At 44.0% G+C, this 13673-nt stretch overlaps 1 protein-coding gene across 3 annotated transcripts in view; it reads left to right on the top strand.

The window, feature by feature from the left end:
- Positions 1-2199: 2199 nt before the first annotated feature.
- The window catches only part of GABRG3 (gamma-aminobutyric acid type A receptor subunit gamma3), a 529680-nt gene continuing 518206 nt past the window's right edge, over positions 2200-13673 (top strand). For 2 of the 3 annotated variants that reach the window (XM_043537677.1, XM_043537682.1), the window contains exons 1-2: positions 2200-2708; positions 9280-9428. In XM_043537677.1, coding sequence (XP_043393612.1) covers positions 2656-2708; positions 9280-9428 — 202 coding nt within the window. In that variant the 5' untranslated portion in view covers positions 2200-2655. Of the gene's footprint in view, positions 2709-9279; positions 9429-10723; positions 10925-13673 lie in introns of those variants that run through there. The other variant, XM_043537685.1, reaches the window with a different exon arrangement.

Below are 13673 nucleotides of genomic sequence, written 5' to 3' on the forward strand. Positions count from 1 at the left end.
AGGGCTCGCGCCAGCTTTTCCCGATTTCACCGCCGTGAATAATTGCACACAATGTTGTGTCCAGCTCCGGTGCAGGTTCTTCTGAGCAGTGTGTCCGCTTTAGCAGGCGTCCTCGGACAATCTGCTTCCGTGCAATTTCCTTATGTCCTTAAAGCTGGCGAAAGTGTGGCTGGTATTTGTAAAACCGTTGTTTATATAACGCTTGCCTCTCTTCCCAAATCGCCAGGAACGTTAAGGTGGGAGTTTAAGATGAACTTTAACTTTAGATAATATACTTCCCAATAGGGAAGACAAATACAATGTATATTATATACTACATTGTTGAAGGAAAAGCCAACTTTCACTGAGACCTAAGATAGCAATAGTTCCGTTTATGAACAATGAGTTATGCAAAGGTACTAAATACATTCCTTCAGTAACATGCCTTTATAAATCTACCTTAGTCTGTTTTAAACACCTGAAATATGGTCATTTATCCTAAAAAAAATGTTGATAATTGCAGATAACCTTTCAAATGAACATATCAAAGCATCGCAAAAGAGGGCTCTTAATATAAAATTAACATTTCAAAGCCCTACACTATGACATAAGCAGTATGGGGAATTTTAGAGCACTGAAAATGAAAATAAAGCTTCCCTTTGAACTTCTGATCCCTCTTGTTTCAAAGAACAGGAGGTTCCATAGTTAGCCTGGATTCCCCTGCTGGCGATATGAGGGAGATACAGATTTGATAACAGGTGATTCATAATAATTTGCATTCAATGTAATTAGATAAAGTCAACACATAAGAACTAATGTATAATAGGACAAATGAAACTATAGGTTCCGGAAATGTGCACCATTGAAAGTTAAGTGCCCAGATCACGGTGAATTCCCTTTAAGCTGTATCATTCCAATAATAAATAACTTCGGGAACAAAATCCTTCTAGTTATCTCTGCAGCTATTTTTAGACTTCACATTACAAGTTATTCTGAGCACAAGATTACAATTTAATATATAACTTCTTTTTTTATTTGATTTAATTTTTTTTTCATTTCATTTTCATTTATGATCACTTAGAAGCCCTCGAGGGGGAAAGGAAGAAATTATGCCTGATTTACTTTCACAACAAAATGAATATATAATGTATTTTTATCAGGATTTCTTGTTTCTATATTTGTGTAATGTAAATCAAATCTTTTGACTGCTTTTGTTCTGTTTTCAAGGCAAGGTGGGTATTATTCGTCTGATACCTGAGAGGTGCACAGACCTGAAGTAGTAAACAAAAAATCATGTCCACGATATTTTTTAATCGCAGTGTGTTCAGATCCAAGTTTCAGGTTCAGGTTCACATGCTGTTCAGGTCCAAGCTATTATGTGTGTTGGCTTGAAAACACTTTGGGTCAAACTTGCTTCTGAACACTTATTCCCTATGGTGGAGAATACATTATTTAGACGTACCCATGGCAAACATATCAGAGACTTGGGGTATTTATTGTACGTCTGTTGTAACATGCACCACCACCACCTACATCAATGATCTCAGTTCACAGTTCTAAATAGTAACCCAGCCCACCCGGGGCCACAGTTACCAAGTGCGGGTTGGGCTGGGGGCGGGTACGCGTGTCTGCACTACTAAGCAAAGCAAAGGGTTCCCGTGTTGGCCCGTACCCCGGAATTGTCTCCCAGAGGAGGGCAGATTCCGGCTGCACCGCGCACACACACACACACACACGAGCGCACACACCCGCTCCACGTCAAGTTGTGCCTGGGGGGGATCTGAACCTCCCCGCCCCACGCTGGTTTCCAGCCTTATAATTATTGCAACTGTCAGAGACCTCCCCGCGTGTGCCAGGAAACCCACAGCAACGGCTCGCCAGGCTGGGCTTGGGTCCTTCCTGTCCAGACTCGCCGCCGGGGACGCGGCCAGCCCAGCACCAGCAGCCGCGCCGGGGCAGAGCCCAAGCCTGCGGCTGGCGGTCATTTAACTGCCCCAGGGAGGGAGTTCCCTCTCCCTTCTCCCCCCTGCCTATCGGTGCGGGAGCCGCGGGTGGGGGAAGGGCTCCCCGGCAGACTCTGCTGCTTTCGGGCCACGCCGGGGGTACCTGTGGGTCCGGGCCGGGGACCCAGGGGCTGGGGGCTGAGCCACCTCTCGCAGCCCCGCTGCGTCCGGGCTGGAGCGCGCCTGGCTGCGGGGCAGGGCCCGGGCTGAGGGGGGGTCTCCACTGGGGCGCTACTGCCCCCCGCCCCCGCCCCCCGCCTGCTGTCCTGGTGGTGCCTGGTCTCGCTCGCCGCTCCCCACGGAAGGTGCCTGGCTAATACACCTCTGACAAGCAGGAGGGGCCGCTACCTTATTCCAGCCCAGTGACTGCCAGCGAGGGGAAGTGCTGGAGCTCCCCAGCACCTGCCCGCCCGTGGAGCTGGCTTTGCCCTGGGAGCTGGGAGAGTCTCCTTGGGTGTGTGGCTTTGGGTTTTTGGAGCAGTGCAAAGGGGATATTCACCCCCCCCCACACACACACACACGCACACACACTCCCTCCCCCGGGCTAGAGCTGGGAATACAACAGGAGAGCGAGAGAATCCGAGCGGTATCCCATCCCATCGCCTCATTATTTTGCGTGTGAACGTCCGGCAACATTTATTCCGTCCTGCTGCACCTGGTACCTGCTCGGATCATGTCAGCAAAGCTTCTGGTGCTTTTCTTCCTCCTGGCAGTGTTTCAAGCCTGGTAAGTCTGCGCTGTGCAGCCCCTTCCCGTGTTTCCTCCCAGATGCTTCCATGTAATGTTTGTTGCTCATGCCGAAATATCATACACACAGTTGGGAAAATACTTAGTCCGAGAGACACAGGAGGCTATTCCCCCCCCCCTCTTTTGCCCCCGTTTTCCTCTGCACTATTTGTATTCTGCCTGCTCTGTAGTGTAGCTAAACTAGCTAGTTGCTGTCAGCCCCCACCATCCCTCCATTCACTGTCATTAGCCGTCACCTCGGACAGGTTTTTGTACTCAGGATTGTAATATAAGGCTCGAGAAACGGAGATCCTTAGGCTTCTGCCAGGGAGTTGGATAAAATCTCTCCGCTTCACCTGGGTCTGCGAAAAGTTTCCCCATTACTTCGCTTGTTCTGGAATTAGCCGAGCCCCGAGGGTTGCCAACTGGATTCTCTCTGCAGCTGTACCCACTTAATAGACATGGCGCGGTTCTTTTATGTACTGTGCAGCGTGTGGCTTGGTCAAGAGTACCATTCAATCGGGGGTTTAGTCTTCAAAGTACCTGCCTCAAGGATTCAAGAAAGCCAAGGAAAGCAGGAGAGGGAAGGACGGGAGGCTCTGGCTGGAGGCAGGTGAGGTCTGCCTAGGAAAAGGTAACTCAGACAAGCCAACGACCAAGTCACCAAAAGGCTAGTGCAAGCTTCGCTAGTTCTGGCCCTGCAACGGATGCAAACAGGTCCTCTGAATTTCTTGCGATGGTGATTTTTTCGGCAAGATCAAAGCGGTTTTTAGTGCCTAAATTTCTCCTCTGAGGTTATCCACGGGGAGGTTTTCTGTTGATAATAGTATGAAGGGGTTATGATAATACCTTAATAATCACACAACCATCCACTGTGGAAACGTCACTATGGAAATGTCATCCTGGCCCTCCGGAGATTGTGCACTTTGTAAGTCTGCCCCCCCTTAGTCTGCTGGGAGCTGATCTCCAGCAGACCCTTCCTCACAGGAACACCCCTTGTTCACCTGAGTTCCGTTCACATGAATTGGAGAACTGCAGGAGTAAGAGTTACTCAGGTGAGCAAGTGTTGCAGAATCGGGCTCTCCAAGGAAAGTTCAGGGCACTTAGCCACTCCCAGGATCAAGCCCTTAGTGACAGAAACTCCCTCTTGGTAGATTATTATTAATCTATAATATTTAGTGCAACACTTGAAAACGTAGGTGATTGGCCAGTTCTTACAACAGAGACCAAAGGTTGAGCCCTAAGAGGAGAAAAACGGACACGAAGAACTCTTCAGAAAACTCTGATGAGGAGAGCTGGGGTAAATACCCTGTCATTGACACGGCAGGGCTGGTGTGCAATCTGCATCGCGCATACTCTCAGTTTAAACTCCAGCGTCCAGCCCAGCATTTCTCGCTGGCGAACTTTCTGGCAGACCCTTATGTCTCCCATGGACCGGCTGCTGGGAATGCTGCCAGCATCTCCCCTGAACACAGCACACTGAAGTGAAAAGGCGCAGACACACTGAGAGTTAACTTGCTCGCTTTCTCTCCCACGCACGCACACACTCAATCTCGTTCATAGTCATTTTCAACCTGAAATGCTGAATTCCTGATTACGTGGACATTCAGGCTTTTTCTCTGTAAACCAAACCCTGGGGAGAGAATGCTTCTCAAACCCCTTGTCAGCTCACCTCACTCATTCCCCGCAGACACAATTTTTCCTCCAACCTCCCCCACCCCAGCCCATGGTTACCTCATTGTTTATTACTGTCAGCTCTTCAGAGCAGATGGCAAGATCTAGAAACTGAGGCTCCAGGCAACTTTTACCCGTTAAAGAAAACGCCTTCCTATAGCATTTCAAGCTTCCTTCTCTGTTGTGGTTTTTTTGGGGAGTGCACCACGGTGTGGTTTGGTTTGCTCCTCTCACAGTAAAATAAAAAAAAAAGCGAGTGTTACATAATAAGAAAAGGAGTACTTGTGGCACCTTAGAGACTAACCAATTTATTTGAGCATAAGCTTTGGTGAGCTACAGCTCACTTCATTGGATGCATACTGTGGAAAGTGTAGAAGATCTTTTTATACACACAAAGCATGAAAAAATACCTCCTCCCACCCCACTCTCCTGCTGGTAATAGCTTATCTAAAGTGATCACTCTCCTTACAATGTGTATGATAATCAAGGTGGGCCATTTCCAGCACAAATCCAGGGTTTAACAAGAACGTCTGAGGAGGGGAGGGGGGCAGGAAAAAACAAGGGGAAATAGGCTTGAATAGAGACTGGGAGTGGCTAAGTCATTATGAAAGGTAACCTAAGTTAATTGTATCCAATTTGCAAATGAATTCCAATTCAACAGTTTCTCACTGGAGTCTGGATTTGAAGTTTTTTTGTTGTAATATAGCAACTTTCATGTCTGTAATCGTGTGACCAGAGAGATTGAAGTGTTCTCCGACTGGTTTATGAATGTTATAATTCTTGACATCTGATTTGTGTCCATTTATTCTTTTACGTAGAGACTGTCCAGTTTGACCAATGTACATGGCAGAGGGGCATTGCTGGCACATGATGGCATATATCACATTGGTGGATGTGCAGGTGAACGAGCCTCTGATAGTGTGGCTGATGTTATTAGGCCCTATGATGGTGTCCCCTGAATAGATATGCTTGATAGAGATCTTGTAGATCAATGCATTTGCTCCAACCCCTCAGACAGAGACAAACACCTACAAGATCTCTATCAAGCATTCTTACAACTACAATACCCACCTGTGGAAGTGAAGAAACAGATTGATAGAGCCAGAAGAGTTCCCAGAAGTCACTTACTACAGGACAGGCCTAACAAAGAAAATAACAGAACGCCACTAGCCATCACCTTCAGCCCCCAACTAAAACCCCTCCAACGCATTATTAAGGATCTACAACCTATCCTGAAGGATGACCCAACACTCTCACAAATCTTGGGAGACAGGCCAGTCCTTGCCTACAGACAGCCCCCTAACCTGAAGCGAATAGTCACCAGCAACCACATACCACACAACAGAACCACTAACCCAGGAACCTATCCTTGCAACAAAGCCCGTTGCCAACTGTGCCCACATATCTATTCAGGGGACACCATCACAGGGCCTAATAACAACATCCCAGAGACTGGGAGTGGCTAAGTCATTATGCAAGGTAACCTATTTCCCCTTGTTTTTTCCTACTCCCCCCCCTCCTCAGACATTCTTCTTATACCCTGGATTTGTGCTGGAAATGGCCCACCTTGATTATCATACACATTGTAAGGAGGTGGTTACTTTAGATAAGCTATTACCAGCAGGAGAGTGGGGTGGGAGGAGGTTTTTTTCATGCTTTGTGTGTATATAAAAAGATCTTCTACACTTTCCACAGTATGCATCCGATGAAGTGAGCTGTAGCTCATGAAAGCTTATGCTCAAATAAATTGGTTAGTCTCTAAGGTGCCACAAGTACTCCTTTTCTTTTTGCTAATACAGACTAACACGGCTGTTACTCTGAAACCTGTTACATAATAAGAACTTGGAGGGGTGACAGCTCTGCTTTCCATTTCTCAACATAGGAAGAAAACAGCCCCTCTTTTCCTGTGGCTGTTGGAAAGTCTTGGAATATGGTTGTCTCTCTTGGGAGTGGGGACTAAGCAGTTTAGCTATGACAGTGCATCCTAAATGCTTAGTAGGAGCCTATTGGTTTAGGAGCACATACATAAAGGTAATAAAAGTGCCTGTAAAGATATACATAATGCACATCACTGTAGTTAGCATGAATTACTCTGAAAATTTAGGTACCTCTTCCAACCCCCAGTTGCAATCAAGCATCGAGAAGAAAACACAAACCTCCTGGATATAGCTTTCCGGGAAACTATTTAGTGGAGGAAGAAGATTTAAAATATCTGGCAAGTGTTAGATTATTGTTGATTATGAGTTTTAAAGAAGCTAATATCTAAAATGTGAACCACTATACAAAATCAATGTGCTAGAATGAACATGGCCCTCATTTACACCCGTGCAACCTGATTCCTTTAATGGGAACAGCTCAGGACAGAATTTGCCAAAAGGATGGTTTTCATTCATAATTCACCCAACAATGCAGATCATTAATTGCTGGACCCAAGAAATGTGTATCGAAAAATAGTGCACGTTTGAGAATCATTCTGAAAATGTTGCATTACAAATATTTGGCTTATCAGGAGTCTCAAAGAAAAAAAAAAACAACCTTAGATTGAGTGACCTCAATGAGCAAGAGGAGCTGAAAGTTATAGCTTGTGCCCCAGGAAATAAAGTTTCATTATTTAAAATGCTTCCCTCTCCCACATTTAGTTCTATATCTTTCAGGCGTCATCCTACAAGTCTTCCACACATAGAACTCCCAGTAGCTCCATTCAGAAATAATTCTATATAGGCTTCACGTGAACAGGGAAAAAACTGCTCCCCCCCCACCCCCAAACCCCCCCTTTATATATGGTATATTCTTTGAAGGATTTGGAGAATGGTACCCTGAATAAAATCTTTATTCACTATGATAATTGTGGATGTTTTTCTATTTATACATGGTGCCCATCACAGACAATCTAGACATTTAAAAGCATTATAAAAATAATAATCCACACCCCTCCCAAAGTACTCCTGAACCCACCAAAGAAGAAATACAAATAAATTCTAGACCTAATTCAACTCATCCTTTCATAAAAAGCCTGAGCAAAGAGTTTAGACTTGCAGTGTGCCCCAGAAGATCAAGAAATTGGTACTGAAGGAATGGGAGAAAGCAAGTTTAAAGAGTCTATAGCCTTGTCTATATTTGGGGCTTGCACTGATGCAGCTTTACAGATAGCTCTAATCTGGGCAAATCTCTAATGTACATATGGCCTATGCATCTGATTCTCTACTGCTTTGCACCTTGCGTAGTCCTTCACACTTTGCAAAATGGGAGTAAAATTACACCACATCAGAATGGCATATGCAATGTAGAAGGCAATGGAGAATCAGGCCCAAAGTTTCACCACTGAGATCATCCTTATTCCAGCTGCATATATGAAAATCTCATGACAGTCTTTCAGAGTAACAGCCGTGTTAGTCTGTATTCGCAAAAAGAAAAGGAGTACTTGTGGCACCTTAGAGACTAACCAATTTATTTGAGCATAAGCTTTCGTGAGCTACAGCTCACTTCATCGGATGCATACTGTGGAAAGTGTAGAAGATCTTTTTATATACACACAAAGCATGAAAAAATACCTCCTCCCACCCCACTCTCCTGCTGGTAATAGCTTATCGAAAATGATCACTCTCCTTACAATGTGTATGATAATCAAGGTGGGCCATTTCCAGCACAATTCCAGGGTTTAACAAGAACGTCTGAGGAGGGGGGAGGGGTAGGAAAAAACAAGGGGAAATGGAGTGGCTAAGTCATTATGCAAGGTAACCTATTTCCCCTTGTTTTTTCCTACCCCCCCCCCCCCTCAGATATTCTTGTTAAACCCTGGATTTGTGCTGGAAATGGCCCAACTTGATTATCATACACATTGTAAGGAGAGTGATCACTTTAGATAAGCTATTACCAGCAGGAGAGTGGGGTGGGGGGAGGTATTTTTTCATGCTTTGTGTGTATATAAAAAGATCTTCTACACTTTCCACAGTATGCATCTGATGAAGTGAGCTGTAGCTCATGAAAGCTTATGCTCAAATAAATTGGTTAGTCTCTAAGGTGCCACAAGTACTCCTTTTCTTTCTGTATATAATGGAAACCACTTCAAGCCAGGGGGGGCAGCTGCACCTCCCGCACTCTTAGTTCCAGCACCACTGGCACTAGCTAAAGTTTCTGGACAATTATTAGTTGTCAACTTATTTTAATGCTTTAGTCACATAACAAAGATAATCTACCTCTTGTAGAAAGAGGAATCTTAGCTCCTGAAATGCCCAAAGTACAGAACTATAAAACCAGAATGGCTTGGACTCTGAGATTCAAAGAGACTTATGCAACATATTTATGTACTTGTGATAAGTCATATTACATTCAAGAAGTATGTTCTTAATTCTAACCCTTGTAATGCATTAAGTTCTGAAATTCAAAAAAAACATTGATAGCGTAATAATTTATTAATAGAATGAAATGATCAGGAAGTATTAAAAGAGCTGAATTTTTAATATTCTTATTAGCCTGCTGTGCAAGAGATGAATCAGCTGGGTTGAAGGAGTCAGTATAATACTACAGGATGTTTACCCACCTTAGAATTCTGTTACCAGTTACCCAGTCACCAGGGAGTTACCAGTTACCTATCAGTTATTCTGCTGATTTTTCAAAAAAAAAAAGTGACCTAGTCTGCTCCCTGCATTAATCCACAGATTGAAGTTCCTGTGAGAAATCAGTGGTGTGAGATGGATTATATAATTATTTTCAGTTCGTGCCCCTTACACAGTCTCTTTCACTTCTGGCAATAAATGCCTCCTTTAACAAAATACTTCTAAAATTAGATAGCTGAAACAGAATAAAGAACCCAAACTTCTTGAGTGCCTGGTGAGATTTAGTTAACGTAAATTCAGATTTTATTTATGTAACATAACATTTTATTTTTGTATTGCAGTTCCAGAAAGGTTGAAGAGGATGAATATGAAGATGTAACAGGCAACCAGAAATGGGTATTAGCTCCAAAAACTCAAGACACAGATGCGACTCTCATATTAAACAAGTTGCTGAGGGAATATGACAAAAAGCTACGGCCAGACATTGGAAGTGAGTCCTCTGTTTCTTTCTGTAGAAAAGATACACCAATATCTAGATTGAAATATTTTGTGTTTCTATTAATGATGGGCTTGATTTGCAAAGATAAGATCTGGATCCAAACTTTGACGAAGTTCAGGAATGTTTAGGTCCAGGCTTTTGGTTCAGGCTCAGTTCTAATGTAGGTATTCAACCCTAGCATTTTATAGCAATTTACAAATACTAATTCACACAGCACCCTTAGGAGGAAGCTTAACATGATTAGAGCTGTTTTACAGAGGGGAAGTTTGGTGGACAGAAATATTAAATGGCTTGTCCAGGATTATATGACTGGTCATTGGCAGAGTCAGGAATATATTTATTTTCATTTGAGTACACAAGACAAAAAAGCTCTCTGTGTATCCTGACAAATGATTAAAACAGCAGTCCGCAAAACCAACAAAAACAGCAACAGAAGCCCAGCGGACTCATATCCAGCCCCTTCCAACAGTGCTGTATAACTACATCAGTTCCCTTGCCAAGGGGCCTCCTGCAGCTCAGAAGGAGGGGGCTGGATTTGCCTCCGAGAAGAGGAAAGGGCAACTTGTGGGGGGTTTCCTAAATCTTCCAATCAGAAACCAGGGGAAATGTCTCCCGGGTGATCAGATGGAATGTGGGAGTCTAGTGGCAATATGGATATGTGATGGGAATTGGATTAGATAAGAATCAACAGATATCTTTCTATAATCAATTCTTTTGACTCATTTGCCTGTATACAGCAAGACTTTTTTCTTCCATAACTATATATATATAGTTCTAGCTCCCATTTTACCATCCCTTATGGTTATGCACACTTTGAGAGATAAAGAGTCAATTTATCTTTTTAATTTCCCTCCCCTCATGTATAGGTAGAGGAACAAAAAACGGTGAGGGAATTAACCTAAAATGCCCAACTGTGAATGCTCTACTATTGATAGATTTTTACAGAGAAATCAGGGAGATAATCCCTACCCCTGAGTACGAACAGAAATGCAGTGACAGCAAGTGTATTTAATGTACCCTCTAGAAGTTCTCTGTTTTGGTCAGTTTAGAGATGAGTAGGAGCTCCCTGTGCTCAGTTCTTATTGTAATAACAAGTGCCAACCAGTTAGGCACTAGTACAATTCTAATAAAATCTATCCCATACTACTAGAACTATCTCTACATAGGGTTCTTTAATTAGTAATTACAGTGATATTTCCATCATGTTGGAAAAGAGCATAACTGATAGAAGTTTGTGCTTTTACTGTACAGCAACAGTTAATCTTTCCATCTCCCTAATTTGCTAGACTGGTTTCAGCAAATCTTTAATACCCGATGGAATCATGTTCTTCCAAGCTGCAGCAGGAACAAGTTTCCCAGCCATCAGTAACATCAAGAAATGTTGGGACTGATAGTTCAGTTTGCTCTCTACAACCTGTCCTCAGATCACTAACTTTGGAGATAAATCATCTCTCCAGCACAGACCCGAATGAACAGGATAAATGATGGTATGCTTCTGGGGGGTGAGATAATAATTCAGAATCGGGGAGTGAGCCTCCATAAGATTAGTAGTGGTCATATATTTTCTCCAACATTGAAAAGGTCATTTATTGCCTAAATAATTCCCATTATCTGTCCCCCTAAACAGTCACAAATCTTGTTTTCGATAAAGTAGTTGCGTTACACAGCATGGGATAAAGCATTTACAGTTCTGGATTCTGTCAATTGAGTTTATGTATTGGGTTCTCATAATTTCAGTCCTGCAACGAAGTACTCCCCGACCATTAATTAACTTACCCTCCCACCAGCCCTGTGATGAAGGGAAGTAATATTGCTATTTTACAGATGAGGCACTTGCCCAAGGTCAAACAAGAAGCCTGAGGGAGGATCAGATATTGAACCCAAGCCTCTGCATCCCAGGCCAGTACTGCAATATCACCCCTTCCTCTCCCACAGAGCACAGTCATGGGTGGCTTTACTAAGCCAGAACATACAAAGCTCCTAATGTCAAAGCATGTGAACTAAGGAAAAGAGCTAAGCTAAATTTTCTCTTAAGAGCTTCCAAAGATAAACATTTTGCTTGAGATAGATAAATGTAGTATATTAATCCTCCTACCTTAACTGTGGTATCTGTCTCATAAAGGCACCAGGGGGTAAAATGCATTAGACATCATGGGGCATAAAAGAGAAAAGCACAGAGTTTGGAATATTAAGAAAAAATTGGAGTTACATAAGATACTGAATATACCACTGGGTCGAATACAATGTTCAGTATCCAAGCGGAAGTTAAACTGATGATAGACACAGAGTTAAATCTGTACTGGGGTACAACAGACTACTCATCAGGACCTTTTCATTTGTTCAACATTTCCTATGTTTAATGGAGCAGTGGCTACTCACCATTCTATGCAACTTTGCTCTCTACTTGGTTATTCCAGTTCTTTACACTGAGGCCAAGATTTTTGATAATAGAGCCCTAAAATTAGGCTCTTTAATAGGTGGCCTGATTGTCAAAAGTGCTAAGCACCCAGTAGCTCCCAGGGAAGTTAATGGGAGCTGCTGGTTGTCTGGCACTTTTGAAATTCAGACCATGTCTTTAGGGACCTATTTAGGTGGACTTTGGCACCTAAACTTGGGCCCCCATATTTGAAATTCTCCTTCCAAAAGCAGAGGGAGAAGAGGATTGTGAGTGGAAGAAGGGTTATGTGTGTGTGATTGGCACAGCATAAAGCTCATGCAGTGAAATGATCTATGGTCTTATACTCTGCCCATGGGCTCTGAGTTCCCACATGACATATTTCAAGTGTTTTAATACTCAAACAGTCACATTGCATCCCAGCCAGGAATAACACCCTTATTAAGTGACCTGCAGGGGATCTAAATGCACAGGAGGCTAGCACTGCTGGAAAATATGGCAAAGTCACTATCTTTCCAAACCCACCCTCAGAGCTGTGAGACAGGACAACATGTCTGCAGGCACTGGATCTAGGTGAGGGGAAGTGTCTGACCCAGGCATTAGGCAGAGGTGCTACAGGGCATCACCTCTCTGATGCTTTTACAGGAGGTATCTAAATCAAAGGTACCTCTTGGGACTTTATAATAAAAGCAATACTGTACTAGTGGTACATCTGACCCTAGTCTCCTATTGCTGCACACTTGGGAGAGGTTTTCCCTCCCCTAAGCATCACAGCTTCCAAAGGTTTGGGTTTTAACTGTTGTATCTGGCAGTTTTCCCATTATGTCAGAGCAATAATTATTTTCTGAATAGAAAAAAAGAACACATCCTAAATTAACAGTTTATAGCAGAGGACTGATAAAAATGTCTAGTCCCTGGGCCACACACTTATTCCTAGCCACAGTCATGGGACTAACAATACCTGCTCTGGGGCAAGTTATTGGTGTAAACAGTACCAAGCTTAAGGAGCAGGATGCCTTGGCTCTTACCTGGAAAGTGCCTCCACCATGCTCTGAAGCCTCTCCCACAGCCGGATGCTCAAGGGCCTGCTCCAAATCCCACTGAAATCAAAGGAAAACCTCCCATTTACTGCAGTGGGCTTTGCATCAAGCCCTAATGGCTAGAGTCACAAAGGGACTTAGGCACTACAATGCTTCACCCCTCGGTGTCCTGCTGCCTAGTGGAATTCCCAGTCCCAAGCTGGGTAGCCAGGTTCCCCAGGCATTGTGTGGGGAGAGCTGGGCCTCTAGAAATGGAATTCACTGAAGCCAGCAAGCTAATTTCTGCCATTAGGCATGCACAAACTAAATCCTGAGGCTGCTGAGTTGCTTGGCACCCCAGTTCATGCCTAAGCCCTGGTAGGATTGTCAAACTAGGCATTTCCCCATCTACCTTGCTTGCAGGGCTTGAGTCAGTAGGCAGACTCTGAGCATACCTAATCCTCACAAAGGATGATAGGGGATGAGAAGTTTGGGGGCTGGCTGGCATGTGTGTCCCACCATTATACCCAATAGTCAGGGCACTTACCTGGGATGTGGGAGATCGTGCAAAGCCCTAAACTGTTCATGTGGACCCTCCATCTCCCAGGCAGGTGCCCTAACCACCAGGCTATGATATAGTTCGGGGGGCTCCCCGTCCCTCCTCTTGAAGCTGTTCCACTCTCACTGTTCATTAATGCAGGGACTTGACTCTGACTCACCCCCGTCCCAGTGCCCTCACCTCGGCACTATTGGTTATAATGGGTGGTGGCTCTCTAAACAAGAAAGGGCTGATTTGGCTCAGGTGCCTAACTCCAGGAGAGG

Source organism: Chelonia mydas, chromosome 1, assembly GCF_015237465.2.
Source record: "Chelonia mydas isolate rCheMyd1 chromosome 1, rCheMyd1.pri.v2, whole genome shotgun sequence".
Classification (NCBI taxonomy): Eukaryota; Metazoa; Chordata; order Testudines; family Cheloniidae; genus Chelonia; species Chelonia mydas.